At 42.5% G+C, this 22,116-nt stretch overlaps 1 protein-coding gene across 1 annotated transcript in view; it reads left to right on the top strand.

Moving 5' to 3' along the window:
- Positions 1 to 22,116, top strand: part of LOC135531945 (adhesion G protein-coupled receptor L1-like) — a 40,318-nt gene that overhangs the window by 9,459 nt on the left and 8,743 nt on the right. Inside the window, exons 2-5 of the mRNA XM_064959637.1 lie at positions 14,097 to 14,215; positions 17,799 to 17,882; positions 20,791 to 20,920; positions 21,572 to 21,681. Of these exons, the coding sequence (XP_064815709.1) occupies positions 14,146 to 14,215; positions 17,799 to 17,882; positions 20,791 to 20,920; positions 21,572 to 21,681 (394 nt within the window). The 5' untranslated portion in view covers positions 14,097 to 14,145. The remainder of the gene's footprint in view (positions 1 to 14,096; positions 14,216 to 17,798; positions 17,883 to 20,790; positions 20,921 to 21,571; positions 21,682 to 22,116) is intronic.

Genomic DNA, 22,116 nt, shown 5'->3' with positions numbered 1-22,116 from the left:
GGTTCAGAGAAGAGGGAGAGATCCTTCTCCCTTCCTATAGGTGGAGAGGTGAGGAAGAGAAGAGAAGAAGAGGAGAGATACTATAGGTGGAGAGGTGAGGAAGAGAAGAGAGAAGAGGGAGAGATACTATAGGTGGAGAGGTGAGGAAGAGAAGAGAAGAGAAGAGGGAGAGATACTATAGGTGGAGAGGTGAGGAAGAGAAGAGAAGAGAAGAGGGAGAGATACTATAGGTGGAGAGGTGAGGAAGAGAAGAGAAGAGAAGAGGGAGAATTCTATAGGTGGAGAGGTGAGGAACTTCTCCCTTCCTCTCTCCTTCTCCCTTCCCCAGAAATCTCTCTTCTTCTCTCATTCTGGAGAGGTGAGGAAGAGAAGAGAAGAGAAGAAATCCTTCTCCCTTCCTCTCTCCTTCTCCCTTCCTCTCTCCTTCTGTTCCCTTCCCCTCTCCTTCTCCAAACACTCTCCTCCCTGTGGTTTCCTTCTCCCTCCCCAAACTCTCCTTCTCCCTTCCTCTCTCACTTCACACACACATACCACACACACACACACACACCACACACACCACCCACACACACACACTTCACACACACACACACTCACACACTCCACTTCCACACTCCACTACACACACACACACACAGTCTCCAATCCCTTAACAGTCTCAATGGAAATCAGGCAGGAAAATAAGACCTGTAGGGTCCCCTTATCCTTCTATTTACATTCTCCTACCCCTCTCCACACCCACCTCTCTCCACTCCCTGACTCACTCCATAAACACGCCCACACTCATGCACGCTCTCACACCTTCACCACACTCCTTCACCACACACACACATCTCCTCCCTTCACGCACTCCTCACTAACATGCCTTCTCCCTTCACGCACGCATTCACACATACATCTCACCCCTCTCACTCACACTCACGCACATTCTCCCGCTCACTCACTTCTCCCTTCCCACAGACCTTCTCCCTTCCTCTCTCCTTCTCTTTCCCCTCTCCTTCTCCCTTCCCTTTATTCTCCCTTCCCTCTCCTGCCCTCCTCCCCCTCCTCCTTCTCCCTTCCCTCTCTCCTTCTCCCTTCCCTCTCCTTCTCCCTTCCCCTCTCCTTCTCCCTTCCCCTCTCCTTCTCCCTCCCCCTCTCCTTCTCCCTTCCCCTCTCCTTCTCCCTTCCTCTCTCCTTCTCCCTTCCCCTCTCCTTCTCCCTTCCTCTCTCCTTCTCCCTTCCTCTCTCCTTCTCCCTTCCTCTCTCCTTCTCCCTTCCCCTCTCCTTCTCCCTCCCACTCTCCTCTCTTCCTCTCTCCTTCTCCCTTCCCCTCTCCTTCTCCCTTCCTCTCTCCTTCTCCCTTCCCCTCTCCTTCTCCCTTCCTCTCTCCTTCTCCCTTCCTCTCTCCTTCCCTTCCCTCTCCTTCCCCTTCTCCTTCTCCCTCCCCTCTCCCCTTCCTCTCCTTCTCCCTTCCCCTCTCCTTCTCCCTTCCCTCTCCTTCTCCCTTCCTCTCTCCTTCTCCCTCCCCTCTCCTTCTCTCCCTTCCTCTTCTCCTTCTCCCTTCCCCTCTCCTTCTCCCTCCCTTCCCTTCTCCCTCCTCCTCCCTCCCTCCTTCTCCTTCTCCCTCTCCTTCCTTCCTCCCTCCTCCCTTCCACTCTCCTTCTCCCTTCCCCTCTCCTTCTCCCTTCCTCTCTCCTTCTCCCTTCCCCTCTCCTTCTCCCTTCCTCTCTCCTTCTCCCTTCCCCTCTCCTTCTCCCTTCCCCTCTCCTTCTCCCTTCCTCTGTTGATTCTCCCTTCCCCTCTCCTTCTCCCTTCCCTTCCCTCTCCTTCTCCCTTCCTTCTCCTTCTCCTTCTCCCTTCCTCCTTCTCCTTCTCCTTCCTCTCCTTCTCCCTGGGTGTCTCCTGCTGGGAAAGTGGGGAACCTTCCTCCCTTCCTCTGTCCTTCTCCCTTCCCCTCTCCTTCTCCCTTCCCTTCCCTGGGTCCTCCTCTGCCTGGGAGAGTCCCTTCTCAGTAGGGAGAGGGCTGGGTCCCTGTGATGCTCTCCTTCTCCCTTTCCCTCCCTTCCTGGGTGTGTGATGCTGGGAGAGTCCCTCCCAGTCTCCTTCTCCTGGGTGTCTCCTGCTGGGAGAGTGGGGAACTTCTCCCTTCCCTCTCCTCTCTCCTTCTCCTTCCCCTCTGTCCCTGATGCTGGGAGAGTCCCTTCCCCTCAGTCTCCCTGGGTCTGTGATCTCCCTCTGGGGAACTCCCCTTCCCTTCCTGGGTGTGTGATCCCTTCCTCTCTCCTTCTCCCTGGGTGTGAAAGAGTCCTTCTCCTTCTGGGTCTCTCCTTCTGCTGGGAGAGTTCTCCCTCCCAGTCCTTCTCTCCTCTCCTCTGGGTGTGTGTTGAGAGAGTCTCCCTTCCTTCTCCTTCTTCCCTCCTCTCTCCTTCTCCCTTCCTCTCTCCTTCTCCCTTCCCCTCTCCTAGGGAGAGGGGGGAGAGTAGGGAGAGGGCTGGGTCTGAGAGAGTGTGGGAGAGTCCAGTTCTCCTTCTGGAGTTCTCCCTTCTGGGAGAGTCTCCGTTCCTCCCTCCTTCTCTGTTGTATTCAGTCTTACTTTCTCTTCTGTGTCCTGTGCTCTCTGTCTCCATTTAGGCCAGACTTTGACCAGGGGCTGGATTTTGTCCTCAGCCTGGTCTGGGTGTGTGATGCTGGGAAAGTGGGGAACAGTAGGGAGAGGGCTGGGTGTGAGAGAGTGGGGAACAGTAGGGAGAGGGCTGGGTGTGTGATGCTGGGAGAGTGGGGAACAGTAGGGAGAGGGCTGGGTGTGTGATGCTGGGAGAGTGGGGAACAGTAGGGAGAGGGCTGGGTGTGAGATGCTGGGAGAGTGGGGAACAGTAGGGAGAGGGCTGGGTGTGTGATGCTGGGCGAGTGGGGAACAGTAGGGAGTGTGGAGGGCTGGGTGTGTGATGCTGGGAGAGTGGGGAACAGTAGGGAGAGGGCTGGGTGTGAGATGCTGGGAGAGTGGGGAACAGTAGGGAGAGGGCTGGGTGTGTGATGCTGGGAGAGTGGGGAACAGTAGGGAGAGGGCTGGGTGTGTGATGCTGGGAGAGTGGGGAACAGTAGGGAGAGGGGGAGAGTGGGTGTGAGATGCTGGGAGAGTGGGGAACAGTAGGGAGGGGGGCTGGGTGTGGATGCTGGGAGAGTGGGGAACAGTAGGGAGAGTAGAGTAGGGAGAGGGCTGGGAGTGGGAGAGGTGGTGTGTGAGAGTGTGGGAGAGTAGGGAGGGGCTGGGTGTGAGGCTGGGAGTTTGGGAGAGTGTGTGTAGGAGAGAGGGCTGGGTGTGACCTAAAGTGTCTGCCATGCTGGGAGAGTGGGGAACAGTAGGGAGAGGGCTGGGTGTGAAAGAGTGTGGGAGAGTACGTAGAGGGCTGGAGTTGGGAGAGTGTGGGAGAGTAGGGAGAGGGCTGGAGTTGGGAGAGTGTGGGAGAGTAGGGAGAGGGCTGGGTGTGAGAGAGTGTGGGAGAGTACGTAGAGGGCTGGAGTTGGGAGAGTGTGGGAGAGTAGGGAGAGGGCTGGAGTTGGGAGAGTGTGGGAGAGTAGGGAGAGGGCTGGGTGTGAGAGAGTGTGGGAGAGTACGTAGAGGGCTGGAGTTGGGAGAGTGTGGGAGAGTAGGGAGAGGGCTGGGAGAGTTTATAACAGATCTGCTGGGTGTGAGAGAGTGTGGGAGAGTACATTCATCTGCTGGAGTTGGGAGAGTGTGGGAGAGTAGGGAGATCTGCTGGGATAGTTTATAACATCCAGGGCTGGGTAGTTTATAACAGTGTCTGCTGTATAGTTTATAACATCCATCTGCTGGATAGTTTATAGATTGTCTGGTATAGTTTATAACATCCATCTGCTGGGTAGTTTATAACATCCATGTGGGTATAGTTTATAACGTCCATCTGCTGGATAGTTTATAACATTGTCTGGAGAGTTTATAACATCCATCTGCTGGGTAGTGATAGATCCATGTGGGAGAGTTTATAACATCCATCTGCTGTATAGTTTATAACATCCATCTGGGAGAGTTTATAACATCCATCTGCTGGAGTTTATAACATCCATCTGCTGATAGTTTATAAGATTCCATCTGGTATAGTTTATAACATCCATCTGGAATAGTTTATAACAGATCTGCTGGGTGTTTATAACATCCATCTGGATAGTTTATAACATGGATCTGCTGTATAGTTTATAACATCCATCTGCTGTATAGTTTATAACATGTGTGCTGTGTAGTTTATAACATCCATCTGCTGTATAGTTTATAACATCCATCTGCTGTATAGTTTATAACATCCATCTGTGTGTTTATAACATCCATCTGCTGTATAGTTTATAACATCCATCTGCTGATAGTTTATAACATCCATCTGTCTGTATCATTTTAACTAGGAGAAGGATAACATCCATCTGCTGTATAGTTTAAACATCCATCTGCAATATAGTTTATAACATCTCTGCTGAATAGTTTATAACATTACATCTGCTGTATAGTTTATAACATCCATCTGCTGTATAGTTTATAACATCCATCTGCTGTATAGTTTATAACATCCATCTGCTGTATGTGTATAGTTTATAACATCCATCTGCTGTATAGTTTATAACATCCATCTGCTGTATAGTTTATAACATCCATCTGCTGTATAGTTTATAACATCCATCTGCTGTATAGTTTATAACATCCATCTGCTGTATAGTTTATAACATTGATCTGCTGTATAGTTTATAACATCCATCTGCTGTATAGTTTATAACATCCATCTGCTGTATAGTTTATAACATCCATCTGCTGTATAGTTTATAACATCCATCTGCTGTATAGTTTATAACATCCATCTGCTGTATAGTTTATAACATCCATCTGCTGTATAGTTTATAACATCATCTGCTGTATCATCATCTGCTGTATAGTTTATAACATCCATCTGCTGTATAGTTTATAACATCCATCTGCTGTATAGTTTATAACATCCATCTGCTGTATAGTTTATAACATCCATCTGTGTTATAGCTTTATTTATAACATCCATCTGCTGTATAGTTTATAACATCCATCTGCTGTATAGTTTATAACATCCATCTGCTGTATAGTTTATAACATCCATCTGCTGTATAGTTTATAACATCCATCTGCTGTATAGTTTATAACATCCATCTGCTGTATAGTTTATAACATCCATCTGCTGTATAGTTTATAACATCCATCTGCTGTATAGTTTATAACATCCATCTGCTGTATAGTTTATAACATCCATCTGCTGTATAGTTTATAACATCCATCTGCTGTATAGTTTATAACATCCATCTGCTGTATAGTTTATAACATCCATCTGCTGTATAGTTTATAACATCCATCTGCTGTATAGTTTATAACATCCATCTGCTGTATAGTTTATAACATCCATCTGCTGTATAGTTTATAACATCCATCTGCTGTATAGTTTATAACATCCATCTGCTGTATAGTTTATAACATCCATCTGCTGTATAGTTTATAACATCCATCTGCTGTATAGTTTATAACATCCATCTGCTGTATAGTTTATAACATCCATCTGCTGTATAGTTTATAACATCCATCTGCTGTATAGTTTATAACATCCATCTGCTGTATAGTTTATAACATCCATCTGCTGTATAGTTTATAACATCCATCTGCTGTATAGTTTATAACATCCATCTGCTGTATAGTTTATAACATCCATCTGCTGTATAGTTTATAACATCCATCTGCTGTATAGTTTATAACATCCATCTGCTGTATAGTTTATAACATCCATCTGCTGTATAGTTTATAACATCCATCTGCTGTATAGTTTATAACATCCATCTGCTGTATAGTTTATAACATCCATCTGCTGTATAGTTTATAACATCCATCTGCTGTATAGTTTATAACATCCATCTGCTGTATAGTTTATAACATCCATCTGCTGTATAGTTTATAACATCCATCTGCTGTATAGTTTATAACATCCATCTGCTGTATAGTTTATAACATCCATCTGCTGTATAGTTTATAACATCCATCTGCTGTATAGTTTATAACATCCATCTGCTGTATAGTTTATAACATCCATCTGCTGTATAGTTTATAACATCCATCTGCTGTATAGTTTATAACATTCATCTGCTGTATAGTTTATAACATCCATCTGCTGTATAGTTTATAACATCCATCTGCTGTATAGTTTATAACATCCATCTGCTGTATAGTTTATAACATCCATCTGCTGTATAGTTTATAACATCCATCTGCTGTATAGTTTATAACATCCATCTGCTGTATAGTTTATAACATCCATCTGCTGTATAGTTTATAACATCCATCTGCTGTATAGTTTATAACATCCATCTGCTGTATAGTTTATAACATCCATCTGCTGTATAGTTTATAACATCCATCTGCTGTATAGTTTATAACATCCATCTGCTGTATAGTTTATAACATCCATCTGCTGTATAGTTTATAACATCCATCTGCTGTATAGTTTATAACATCCATCTGCTGTATAGTTTATAACATCCATCTGCTGTATAGTTTATAACATCCATCTGCTGTATAGTTTATAACATCCATCTGCTGTATAGTTTATAACATCCATCTGCTGTATAGTTTATAACATCCATCTGCTGTATAGTTTATAACATCCATCTGCTGTATAGTTTATAACATCCATCTGCTGTATAGTTTATAACATCCATCTGCTGTATAGTTTATAACATCCATCTGCTGTATAGTTTATAACATCCATCTGCTGTATAGTTTATAACATCCATCTGCTGTATAGTTTATAACATCCATCTGCTGTATAGTTTATAACATCCATCTGCTGTATAGTTTATAACATCCATCTGCTGTATAGTTTATAACATCCATCTGCTGTATAGTTTATAACATCCATCTGCTGTATAGTTTATAACATCCATCTAGTTTATATCGCTGTATAGTTTATAACATCCATCTGCTGTATAGTTTATAACATCCATCTGCTGTATAGTTTATAACATCCATCTGCTGTATAGTTTATAACATCCATCTGCTGTATAGTTTATAACATCCATCTGCTGTATAGTTTATAACATCCATCTGCTGTATAGTTTATAACATCCATCTGCTGTATAGTTTATAACATCCATCTGCTGTATAGTTTATAACATCCATCTGCTGTATAGTTTATAACATCCATCTGCTGTATAGTTTATAACATCCATCTGCTGTATAGTTTATAACATCCATCTGCTGTATAGTTTATAACATCCATCTGCTGTATAGTTTATAACATCCATCTGCTGTATAGTTTATAACATTCATCTGCTGTATAGTTTATAACATCCATCTGCTGTATAGTTTATAACATCCATCTGCTGTATAGTTTATAACATCCATCTGCTGTATAGTTTATAACATCCATCTGCTGTATAGTTTATAACATCCATCTGCTGTATAGTTTATAACATCCATCTGCTGTATAGTTTATAACATCCATCTGCTGTATAGTTTATAACATCCATCTGCTGTATAGTTTATAACATCCATCTGCTGTATAGTTTATAACATCCATCTGCTGTATAGTTTATAACATCCATCTGCTGTATAGTTTATAACATCCATCTGCTGTATAGTTTATAACATCCATCTGCTGTATAGTTTATAACATCCATCTGCTGTATAGTTTATAACATCCATCTGCTGTATAGTTTATAACATCCATCTGCTGTATAGTTTATAACATCCATCTGCTGTATAGTTTATAACATCCATCTGCTGTATAGTTTATAACATCCATCTGCTGTATAGTTTATAACATCCATCTGCTGTATAGTTTATAACATCCATCTGCTGTATAGTTTATAACATCCATCTGCTGTATAGTTTATAACATCCATCTGCTGTATAGTTTATAACATCCATCTGCTGTATAGTTTATAACATCCATCTGCTGTATAGTTTATAACATCCATCTGCTGTATAGTTTATAACATCCATCTGCTGTATAGTTTATAACATCCATCTGCTGTATAGTTTATAACATCCATCTGCTGTATAGTTTATAACATCCATCTGCTGTATAGTTTATAACATCCATCTGCTGTATAGTTTATAACATCCATCTGCTGTATAGTTTATAACATCCATCTGCTGTATAGTTTATAACATCCATCTGCTGTATAGTTTATAACATCCATCTGCTGTATAGTTTATAACATCCATCTGCTGTATAGTTTATAACATCCATCTGCTGTATAGTTTATATCTGCTGTACATCCATCTGCTGTATAGTTTATAACATCCATCTGCTGTATAGTTTATAACATCCATCTGCTGTATAGTTTATAACATCCATCTGCTGTATAGTTTATAACATCCATCTGCTGTATAGTTTATAACATCCATCTGCTGTATAGTTTATAACATCCATCTGCTGTATAGTTTATAACATCCATCTGCTGTATAGTTTATAACATCCATCTGCTGTATAGTTTATAACATCCATCTGCTGTATAGTTTATAACATCCATCTGCTGTATAGTTTATAACATCCATCTGCTGTATAGTTTATAACATCCATCTGCTGTATAGTTTATAACATCCATCTGCTGTATAGTTTATAACATCCATCTGCTGTATAGTTTATAACATCCATCTGCTGTATAGTTTAGTTTATAACATCCATCTGCTGTATAGTTTATAACATCCATCTGCTGTATAGTTTATAACATCCATCTGCTGTATAGTTTATAACATCCATCTGCTGTATAGTTTATAACATCCATCTGCTGTATAGTTTATAACATCCATCTGCTGTATAGTTTATAACATCCATCTGCTGTATAGTTTATAACATCCATCTGCTGTATAGTTTATAACATCCATCTGCTGTATAGTTTATAACATCCATCTGCTGTATAGTTTATAACATCCATCTGCTGTATAGTTTATAACATCCATCTGCTGTATAGTTTATAACATCCATCTGCTGTATAGTTTATAACATCCATCTGCTGTATAGTTTATAACATCCATCTGCTGTATAGTTTATAACATCCATCTGCTGTATAGTTTATAACATCCATCTGCTGTATAGTTTATAACATCCATCTGCTGTATAGTTTATAACATCCATCTGCTGTATAGTTTATAACATCCATCTGCTGTATAGTTTATAACATCCATCTGCTGTATAGTTTATAACATCCATCTGCTGTATAGTTTATAACATTAATCTGCTGTATAGTTTATAACATCCATCTGCTGTATAGTTTATAACATCCATCTGCTGTATAGTTTATAACATCCATCTGCTGTATAGTTTATAACATCCATCTGCTGTATAGTTTATAACATCCATCTGCTGTATAGTTTATAACATTCATCTGCTGTATAGTTTATAACATCCATCTGCTGTATAGTTTATAACATCCATCTGCTGTATAGTTTATAACATCCATCTGCTGTATAGTTTATAACATCCATCTGCTGTATAGTTTATAACATCCATCTGCTGTATAGTTTATAACATCCATCTGCTGTATAGTTTATAACATCCATCTGCTGTATAGTTTATAACATCCATCTGCTGTATAGTTTATAACATCCATCTGCTGTATAGTTTATAACATCCATCTGCTGTATAGTTTATAACATCCATCTGCTGTATAGTTTATAACATCCATCTGCTGTATAGTTTATAACATTCTTGTAACTATATCTTTTTTTATCCTATGTTTACTGACACCGGTCATATTCAGCGTTTGTTGCACGTTCATAAAGTAATCAGTTGTTCTGCACTCTGGCACACTCAGACGAGAGTGCTCTGAAATTGGAGTAGATAGCCAGGGTGAATTTGTGAACGCAAGAGATATGCTAGCTGGATAACTGTCGTTCAAGTTCAGCTTAGCTAGCTAGCTAGCAAAGCGATTCACATTTGTTGCTAGCTAACCAAATGACACGTGCATCTCTCGCTGTGTCGCCACCGAAAAATGACACGAGGGGAAAAGTCAGTCAGTCACCCACTCCTCCAATCACATGACATCCTCCTACTGTAGCATCTAGCTAACGTTAGTCTCCGTGTTGTTAGCTTGCTACATAAACAAATATGCTAGCCTATTAGCCCCATTATGACTGACTTGTGATTATTTCCCTTGATAGTTTGATTGTATTGACATCCTCACTCAGCCCCAGCTGACAGGAAGTAGTCCTTTCCCCCCAGTGTAGCTCTGCCTCCTCACTCAGCCCCAGCTGACAGGAAGTAGTCCTTTCCCCCCAGTGTAGCTCTGCCTCCTCACTCAGCCCCAGCTGACAGGAAGTAGTCCTTTCCCCCCAGTGTAGCTCTGCCTCCTCACTCAGCCCCAGCTGACAGGAAGTAGTCCTTTCCCCCCAGTGTAGCTCTGCCTCCTCACTCAGCCCCAGCTGACAGGAAGTAGTCCTTTCCCCCCAGTGTAGATCTGCCTCCTCACTCAGCCCCAGCTGACAGGAAGTAGTCCTTTCCCCCAGTGTAGCTCTGCCTCCTCACTCAGCCCCAGCTGACAGGAAGTAGTCCTTTCCCCCCAGTGTAGATCTGCCTCCTCACTCAGCCCCAGCTGACAGGAAGTAGTTTCCCCCAGTTTCCCCCCCCAGTGACAGGAAGTAGCTCTGCCTTCTCACTCAGCTCCAGCTGACAGGAAGTAGTCTTTTCACCCCAGTGTAGCTCTGCCTCCTCACTCAGCCCCAGCTGACAGGAAGTAGTCCTTTCCCCCCAGTGTAGCTCTGCCTCCTCACTCAGCCCCAGCTGACAGGAAGTAGTCCTTTCCCCCCAGTGTAGCTCTGCCTCCTCACTCAGCCCCAGCTGACAGGAAGTAGTCCTTTCCCCCCAGTGTAGCTCTGCCTCCTCACTCAGCCCTAGCTGACAGGAAGTAGTCCTTTCCCCCCAGTGTAGCTCTGCCTCCTCACTCAGCCCCAGCTGACAGGAAGTAGTCCTTTCCCCCAGTGTAGCTCTGCCTCCTCACTCAGCCCCAGCTGACAGGAAGTAGTCCTTTCCCCCAGTGTAGCTCTGCCTCCTCACTCAGCCCTAGCTGACAGGAAGTAGTCCTTTCCCCCAGTGTAGCTCTGCCTCCTCACTCAGCCCTAGCTGACAGGAAGTAGTCCTTTCCCCCCAGTGTAGCTCTGCCTCCTCACTCAGCCCCAGCTGATAGGAAGTAGTCCTTTCCCCCAGTGTATTCATATTTGAATCTGCCTCCTCACTCAGCCCCAGCTGACATCCTTGTCCTTTCCCCCTTTAGCTCTGCCTCCTACAGTGTCCTTGGGTTTTTTGAAAGGTCTTTAAATCCAATTATTATTAACCCTAGCTGACATCTACTTCTCTGACCCTTGACAGATCACCTTACAATCACCTTCTGACAACCTTACGATCACCTTGACAATCACCTTCCCCCAGTGACAACCTAGCTGACAGATCACCTTACAATCACCATCTGACAACCTAAGCGATCACCTTACAATCAGCTCTGCCAACCTCACTCAGCCCCAGCTGACAATCACCTTCTCTGCCAACCTCAGCCCCAGCTAACGATCACCTTACAATCACCATCTGACAGGAAGTAGTCCTTTCACCCCAATCACCTTCTGCAACTCCTCACTCAGCCCCAGCTGACAGGAATCACCTTTCCCCCCTGTAGCTCACCTTCAATCAGCCCCAGCTGACAGGACCTAGATCACCCCCCAATCACCTTCACTCAGCCCTAGCTGACAGGATCACCTTTCCCCACCATCTGACTGCCTCCTCACGATCACCTTAGCAATCACCTTTCCCAACATGTAGCTCTGCCTCCTCAATCAGCCCCAGCTGACAGGAAGTACATTGTAATTAGTTTCATCCTTGCTCACCTTTTTATTGCTCACCTTCTCTTTAAATCCACAAATCCCATCTGACAACATTACGATCACCTTACAATCACCTTCTGACAACATTACCTTACAATCACCTTACAATCACCTTCTGACAACATTACGATCACCTTACAATCACCTTCTGACAACCTAACGATCACCTTACAATCACCTTCTGACAACCTTACGATCACCTTACAATCACCTTCTGACAACCTTACGATCACCTTACAATCACCTTCTGACAACCTTACGATCACCTTACAATCACCATCTGACAACCTTACGATCACCTTACAATCACCTTCTGACAACCTTACGATCACCTTACAATCACCTTCTGACAACCTTACGATCACCTTACAATCACCTTCTGACAACCTTACGATCACCTTACAATCACCTTCTGACAACATTACGATCACCTTACAATCACCTTCTGACAACCTTACGATCACCTTACAATCACCTTCTGACAACCTAACGATCACCTTACAATCACCTTCTGACAACATTACGATCACCTTACAATCACCTTCTGACAACATTACGATCACCTTACAATCACCTTCTGACAACCTTACGATCACCTTACAATCACCTTCTGACAACCTTACGATCACCTTACAATCACCTTCTGACAACATTACGATCACCTTACAATCACCTTCTGACAACATTACGATCACCTTACAATCACCTTCTGACAACCTAACGATCTCCTTCACCACATTCAAAACCCAACTCAAAATCTAACGAATACATGACAAAAACTTAGAATCGTCTCACGACCACCTTATGATAACCTTACAATCGCCCTCAGCTCATTCCACTCTAATAGATGAGTACCTGTCTGGTGTATCATGTCTTTACGTTTACTGAAAAATGGCTGAAGGTTGCAGAAGGGCATTGTGTGTGTGTGTGTGTGTGTGTGTGTGTGTGTGTGTGTGTGTGTGTGTGTGTGTGTGTGTGTGTGTGTGTGTGTGTGTGTGTGTGTGTGTGTATGTGTGTGTGTGGACAACCCTTTACTCTCATTCCCTCCATCTCGTTCCCTCTCCTCTTCGCTCCTCTTTCTCCCTCCCTCCTTCCTTTCCACCCTCCCGTCTTTCTCTGACTGTGACGTCCTGTCACCATGGTAACAGTGGAACGAGGGAGTACTGTGCAGCGGCAGCTTTCCCTTCATCTCTCACTGTTTTTCTCTGTCCTTCTTTCACTCTCTCTCTTTCTCATCTTTCTCCCTCTTTCTACACTGCTCTCCCTTTTTCCACCTCTCAATCTGTCTTCCTGTTTTACATTGTTGTATCTCTCTCTCTCTCTCCCTCTCTCCCTCTCTCCCTCCCTCCCTCCCTCCCTCTCTCTCTCTCTCTCTCTCTCTCTCTCTCCCTCTCCTCTCTCTCTCTCTCTCTCTCTCTCTCTCTCTCTCTCTCTCTCTCTGTCTCTCTCTCTCTCTCTCTCTCTCTCTCTCTCTCTCTCTGTGTGTGTGTGTGTGTCCGAACCTCAACTAACAGATACACACAGACACACGCAGCCACACACAAACACACACAGACACACACAGACACACACAGACATACACAGACACACACAGCCACACACAGCCACACACAGACACACGCAGCCACACACAGACACACGCAGCCACACACACACAGACACACACAGACACACACAGACACACACAGACACACACAGACACACACAGACACACGCAGCCACACACAGACACACACAGACACACACAGACACACACAGACACACGCAGCCACACACAGCCACACACACAAACGACAACCACAGAGACACACACAACACACACAGACACACAGACACACGAGCACACTCAGACACACACAGACACACACAGACACCACAGACACACGACACACACAGACACACACACAGCACACACACAGACACACACAGACACACGCAGACACACACAGACACACTTCTGACACACACACAGACACACGCAGCCACACACAGCCACACGCAGACACACGCAGCCACACACAGACACACGCAGACACACGCAGCCACACACACACAGACACACACAGACACACACAGACACACGCAGCCACACGCAGCCACACGCAGCCACACACAGACACACACAGACACACGCAGCCACACACAGACACACACAGACACACACACTCACACACACTCACACACACTCCCTCTCACTTAAATTCTTCTCCTCTTTCATCCTCAGGCTCTCCTGACGTGCCTGGTGGTATCGTGTCCTGACTCTCCCCCCCGTCATGGCTCTGTCACTGTGGTTCCTGTTTGTGTCTGTCACCACCCTAACTCACGTTGCCCCCTCTGGCCAAGGTAGGAATCACACCCCTAATTACTTACGAACTGACTATGCTAATGAACTAACTAACTAACTGTCTGACTGACTGTCTAACTGACTGCCTAACTGACTGACTGACTGACTAACTAACTAACTAACTAACTAACTAACTAACTAACTAACTAACTAACTAACTAACTGTCTGACTGACTGTCTAACTGACTGACTAACTGACTGACTGACTAACTAACTAACTAACTGCCTAACTAACTAACTAACTGTCTGACTGACTGCCTAACTGACTGCCTAACTGACTAACTAACTAACTGCCTAACTAACTAACTAACTGTCTGACTGACTGTCTAACTGACTGACTAACTAACTAACTGCCTAACTAACTAACTAACTGTCTGACTGACTGTCTAACTGACTGCCTAACTGACTGACTGACTAACTAACTAACTAACTAACTGTCTGACTGACCGTCTAACTGACTGACTAATTGACTGACTGACTAACTAACTAACTAACTGCCTAACTAACTAACTAACTGACTAACTGACTGCCTAACTAACTACCTAACTAACTAACTAACTAACTAACTAACTAACTAACTAACTAACTAACTAACTAACTAACTGCCTAACTAACTAACTAACTAACTAACTGCCTAACTAACTAACTAACTAACTGTCTGACTGACTGTCTAACTGACTGACTAACTAACTAACTGCCTAACTAACTAACTAACTAACTGTCTGACTGACTGTCTAACTGACTGACTAACTGACTGACTGACTAACTAACTAACTGCCTAACTAACTAACTAACTAACTAACTATCTGACTGACTGCCTAACTGACTGCCTAACTGACTAACTAACTAACTAACTAACTAACTAACTAACTAACTAACTAACTAACTAACTGCCTAACTAACTAACTGTCTGAGTGACTGATTCACTAACTGACTGACTAACTGACTGCCTAACTGACTGCCTAACTAACGAACTAACTAACTGCCTAACTAACTAACTAACTAACTAACTAACTAACTAACTAACTAACTGACTAACTAACTAACTGCCTAACTAACTAACTAACTAACTGCCTAACTAACTAACTAACTAACTGTCTGACTGACTGTCTAACTGACTGACTAACTAACTAACTGCCTAACTAACTAACTAACTAACTGTCTGACTGACTGTCTAACTGACTGACTAACTAACTAACTGCCTAACTAACTAACTAACTGTCTGAGTGACTGATTCACTAACTGACTGACTAACTGACTGCCTAACTGACTGCCTAACTAACTAACTAACTAACTAACTAACTAACTAACTGCCTAACTAACTAACTAACTAACTAACTAACTGCCTAACTAACTAACTGCCTGAGTGACTGATTCACTAACTGACTGACTAACTGACTGCCTAACTGACTGCCTAACTAACTAACTAACTAACTAACTAACTGGCTGATTACCTAACTACCTAACTGGCTGATTACCTAAATGACTAACTAACTAACTAACTAATTGATTGCCTCACTAACAAACTGACTAACTGACTGGTTTACTAACTGACTAACTAACTAACATGACTAACTGACTAACTGACTGCCTGACTAACTGACTGGTTTACTAACTGACTAACTAACTAACTGACTAACTGACTAACTAACTAACTGACTGACTGATTGACTAACTGACTGACTGACTGACTGACTAACTAACTAACTGACTAACTGACTGACTGATTGACTAACTGACTGACTGACTGATTGACTAACTGACTAACTAACTAACTGACTGACTGATTGACTAACTGACTGACTGATTGACTAACTGACTGACTGATTGACTGATTGACTAACTGACTAACTAACTAACTAACTGACTAACTAACTAACTAACTCACTGACTGACTAACTAACTAACTAACTAACTGCCTAACTAACTAACTGCCTAACTAACTAACTAACTAACTAACTAACTAACTGCCTAACTAACTAACTAACTACGTAACTGGCTGATTACCTAACTGACTAACTAACTAACTAACTGATTTCCTCACTAACAAACTGACTAACTGACTGGTTTACTAACTGACTAACTAATTAACATGACTAACTGACTAACTGACTGCCTGACTAACTGACTGGTTTACTAACTGACTAACTAACTAACTAACTGACTAACTGACTAACTAACTAACTGACTGACTGATTGACTAACTGACTGACTGACTGACTGATTGACTGATTGACTAACTGACTGACTGACTGACTGACTGATTGACTAACTGACTGACTGACTGATTGACTAACTGACAAACTAACTAACTGACTGACTAATTGACTAACAGACTGACTGATTGACTAACTGACTGACTGATTGACTGATTGACTAACTGACTAACTGACTAACTAACTAACTAACTAACTAACTGACTAACTAACTAACTAACTCACTGACTGACTGATTGACTAACTAACTAACTGACTAACTGACTAACTGATTAACTAACTAACTGACTAACTAATTAACTAACTGACTAACTAACTAACTGACTGACTGATTGACTAACTGACTGACTGACTGACTGACTGATTGACTAACTGACTAACTAACTAACTGACTGACTGATTGACTAACTGACTGACTGATTGACTAACTGACTGACTGATTGACTGATTGACTAACTGACTAACTGACTATCTAACTAACTAACTGACTAACTGACTAACTAACTAACTCACTGACTGACTGATTGACTAACTGACTAACTAACTAACTGACTAACTGACTAACTAACTAACTGACTGACTGATTGACTAACTGACTGACTAACTAACTAACTGACTAACTAACTAACTAACTGACTAACCAACTAACTGACTGACTGATTGACTAACTGACTGACTGACTGACTGATTGACTAACTGACTGACTGACTGATTGACTAACTGACTGACTGACTGACTGATTGACTAACTGACTGACTGACTGATTGACTAACTGACTAACTAACTAACTGACTGACTGATTGACTAACTGACTGACTGATTGACTAACTGACTGACTGATTGACTGATTGACTAACTGACTAACTGACTAACTGACTAACTGACTAACTAACTAACTAACTAACTAACTCACTAACTGACTAACTAACTAACTCACTGACTGACTAATTGACTATCTAACTAACTGACTAACTGACTAACTAACTAACTGACTAACTAACTAACTGACTGACTAACTGACTAACTAACTAACTGACTAACTTACTAACTAACTCACTCACTGACTGATTGACTAACTAACTAACTGACTAACTAACTTACTGACTAACTAACTAACTGACTAACTGACTGACTGACTGACTGACTGATTGACTAACTGACTGATTGACTAACTGACTGACTGACTGACTGATTGACTAACTAACTAACTCACTAACTCACTAACTAACTGACTGTCTAAGTGACTGACTGCCTAACACTCACTCACTCTCACATGCACCCACACAGAGGAAGGTAGGAATCCCTTAACTATTAATCAGAATGTCTTAAAGAGGTGTTCATTAATGAACTGTTGTCCCCCCCCCAGCTATGTCCAGAGCTGCGATTCCCTTCGGCATCCTGAGGAGGGAGCTAGCGTGTGAGGGCTACCCGATCGAGCTGCGTTGTCCAGGTAGGCATGTGTGTGTGTGTGTGTGTGTGTGTGTGCATGTGCATGTGCTTGTGTGTGTGTGTGTGTGCGTGTGCGTGCGCGTGCGCGTGCGTGTGTGCATGTGCTTGTGTGTGCGTGTGCGTGCGCGTGCGTGTGTGTGTGTGTGTGTGTGTGCCTGTGTGTGTGTGTTCATGTTTGTGCGTGTATGTGTGTGTAGTTAATTGTGATGAAATCATGTGCTGTAGCTGTAATGAGGTTGAATGTAGTACTCTATCACTGTAATGAGGTTGGATGTAGTATTATATCACTGTTATGAGGGAGGAGGTTGGAGGTAGTACTCTATCACTGTAATGAGGTTGGATGTAGTATTCTATCACTGTATTGAGGATGGATGTAGTATTATATCACTGTAATGAGGATGGATGTAGTATTCTATCACTGTAATGAGGTTGGATGTAGTACTCTATCACTGTAATGAGGTTGGATGTAGTATTCTATCACTGTAATGAGGTTGGATGTAGTATTCTATCACTGTAATGAGTGAGGAGGTTGGATGTAGTATTCTATCACTGTAATGAGGGTGGAGGTTGGATGTAGTATTCTATCACTGTAATGAGGGTGGAGGTTGGATGTAGTATTCTATCACTGTAATGAGGTTGGATGTAGTATTCTATCACTGTAATGAGGGTGGAGGTAGTAGTCTATCACTGTAATGAGGTTGGATGTAGTATTCTATCACTGTAATGAGGTTGGATGTAGTATTCTATCACTGTAATGAGGTTGGATGTAGTATTCTATCACTGTAATGAGGTTGGATGTAGTATTCTATCACTGTAATGAGGTTGGATGTAGTATTCTATCACTGTAATGAGGTTGGATGTAGTATTCTATCACTGTAATGAGGGTGGAGGTTGGATGTAGTATTCTATCACTGTAATGAGGTTGGATGTAGTATTCTATCACTGTAATGAGGTTGGATGTAGTATTCTATCACTGTAATGAGGTTGGATGTAGTATTCTATCACTGTAATGAGGTTGGATGTAGTATTCTATCACTGTAATGAGGTTGGATGTAGTATTCTATCACTGTAATGAGGTTGGATGTAGTATTCTATCACTGTAATGAGGTTGGATGTAATGAGGGTGGAGGTTGGATGTCTATCACTGTAATGAGGTTGGAGGATGGATGTAGTATTCTATCACTGTAATGAGGTTGGATGTAGTATTTTATCACTGTAATGAGGTTGGATGTAGTACTCTATCACTGTAATGCGGATGGAGGATGGATGTAGTATTCTATCACTGTAATGAGGTTGGATGTAGTAGTCTAAAAAAATAAATGTAGTATGTCTACAACCAGATCCATCCTACCTCCATGCTCATTACTTTGACAGACAACTACCTCCAACCTCATTACTATCAAAGTACATTATAGTCTCACTGCTTTACTAGAATGATACATGATAACTAGTCTTTCACTGCTTTACTAGAATGATACATTATAACTAGTCTTTCACTGCTTTACTAGAATGATACATTATAACTAGTCTTTCACTGCTTCACTAGAATGATACATTATAACTAGTCTTTCACTGCTTTACTAGAATGATACATTATAATGAGTCTTTCACTGCTTTACTAGAATGGTACATTATAACTAGTCTCCCTGCTTCACTAGAATGATACATTATAACTAGTCTTTCACTGCTTTACTAGAATGATACATTATAATGAGTCTTTACTGCTTTACTTGAATGGTACATTATAACTAGTCTCACTGCTTCACTAGAATGATACATTATAACTAGTCTCCCTGCTTTACTAGAATGATACATTATAACTAGTCTCACTGCTTTACTAGAATGATACTAGTCTTTCACTGCTAGAATGATACATTATAACTAGTCTCACTGCTTTACTAGAATGATACATTATAACTAGTCTTTCACTGCTTTACTAAATGATACATTATAACTAGTCTCCCTGCTTTACTAGAATGATACATTATAACTAGTCTCCCTGCTTTACTAGAATGATACATTATAACTAGTCTTTCACTGCTTTACTAGAATGATACATTATAACTAGTCTCCCTGCTTTACTAGAATGATACATTATAACTAGTCTCACTGCTTTACTAGAATGATACATTATAACTAGTCTTTCACTGCTTTACTAAAATGATACATTATAACTAGTCTCCCTGCTTTACTAGAATGATACATTATAACTAGTCTTTCACTGCTTTACTAGAATGATACATTATAACTAGTCTCACTGCTTTACTAGAATGATACATTATAACTAGTCTTTCACTGCTTTACTAGAATGATACATTATAACTAGTCTTTCACTGCTTTACATTATAACTAGAATGATACATTATAACTAGTCTTTCACTGCTTTACTAGAATGATACATTATAACTAGTCTCCCTGCTTTACTAGAATGATACATTATAACTAGTCTCCCTGCTTTACTAGAATGATACATTATAACTAGTCTCCCTGCTTTACTAGAATGATACATTATAACTAGTCTCCCTGCTTTACTAGAATGATACATTATAACATTATAACTAGTCTCCCTGCTTTACTAGAATGATACATTATAACTAGTCTTCACTGCTTTACTAGAATGATACATTATAACTAGTCTCACTGCTTTACTAGAATGATACATTATAACTAGTCTCCCTGCTTTACTAGAATGATACATTATAACTAGTCTCCACTGCTTTACTAGAATGATACATTATAACTAGTCTCCACTGCTTTACTAGAATGATACATTATAACTAGTCTCACTGCTTTACTAGAATGATACATTATATATTTGACCCTTTGTTTAATGTTTCCAATACTTTTGAAAATACTTTTAAACAGCTGAATTCATCCATTTTGTCTTCCTGGGAAATGATCGTTTCTAGGAAGTGACGTCATAATGATTGAGACGGCAAACTACGGACGCACGGACGACAAGATCTGTGACGCCGACCAGTTTCAGATGGAGAACACACAGTGTTACCTCCCAGACGCACTGAAGATCATGGCCCAGAGGTGTGTGTGTGTACCAGTGGTTCGGTTCTCAGCACTGTTTTCATTGAAGCCCCAATCAATACTACTACTACTCTCTCTCCCCCCCTCCCTCCCTCCCTCCATCCATCTCTCCCTCTTGCTCTCTCTCTCTCTCCCTCCCTCCCTCCCTTCTCTCTCTCTCTCTCTCTGTCTCTCCCTCTCAATCTCCCTCCCTCCTATCTCCCTTCTCCCTCTCTCCCGCTCTCTCTCCCTCCTCTCTCCCTCCTCTTTCCCTCTCTCCCTCCTCTCTCCCTCTCTCCCTCTCCTCTCCCTCCTCTCTCCCTCCTCTCTCCCTCCTCCTCTCTCCCTCCTCTCTCCCTCTCTCCCTCCTCTCTCCCTCTCTCCCTCCCTCCCTCTCTCCCTCTTGCTCTCTCTCTCCCTACCTCCCTCCCTCCCTCTCTCTCTCTCTCTCTCCCTCCCAATCTTCCTCCCTCCTATCTTCCTCCTCCCTCTCTCCTGCTCTCTCTCCCTCCTCTCTCCCTCTCTCCTCCTCCTCCCTCCTGCCTCCTCCCTCTTTCTCTCTCCCTCTCTCCTTCCTCCCTCCTGCCTCCTCCCTCTTTCTCTCTCCCTCTCTCCTTCCTCCCTCCTGCCTCCTCCCTCTCTCTCTCCCCTCCTCCATCTCTGTCTCTCTAGGTGTAACAACAGGACCCAGTGTGTAGTGATAGCAGGAGTAGATGTGTTTCCAGACCCCTGTCCTGGTACATACAAATACCTGGAGATACAGTATGAATGTGTTCCTTACAGTAAGTACACACACACACTCACAAATGCACACACACACACTCACACATAAACACACACACACATTCACACACACACACACACACACACACACACACACACACACACACACACACACACACACACACACACACACACACACACACACACACACACGCATAAGCACACACACACTCACACATTCACGTACACACAGACACACTGAGCTCTAACTCTGTTTTATTACAGATTTACCAGCGAGGAACAATTGCTGATTTATTATTTGACTGTGTGTGTGTTTTATTTTTAAAAACAGCAACAACTTTCTTCTTTTTCAGCTTTATTTTGTCCATCATGTTTGTTTTCTCCACAGGAGGAGAGAGGAAGGAAGGATGGATGGAGAGTGGAGGGATGAGGGAGGGAGGAGGGATGGATGGAGAGTGGAGGGATGAGGGAGG

Source organism: Oncorhynchus masou, chromosome 5 (assembly GCF_036934945.1).
Source record: "Oncorhynchus masou masou isolate Uvic2021 chromosome 5, UVic_Omas_1.1, whole genome shotgun sequence".
In the NCBI taxonomy this organism is placed as follows: Eukaryota; Metazoa; Chordata; class Actinopteri; order Salmoniformes; family Salmonidae; genus Oncorhynchus; species Oncorhynchus masou.
This window is presented reverse-complemented; position numbering and strand designations above follow the sequence as displayed.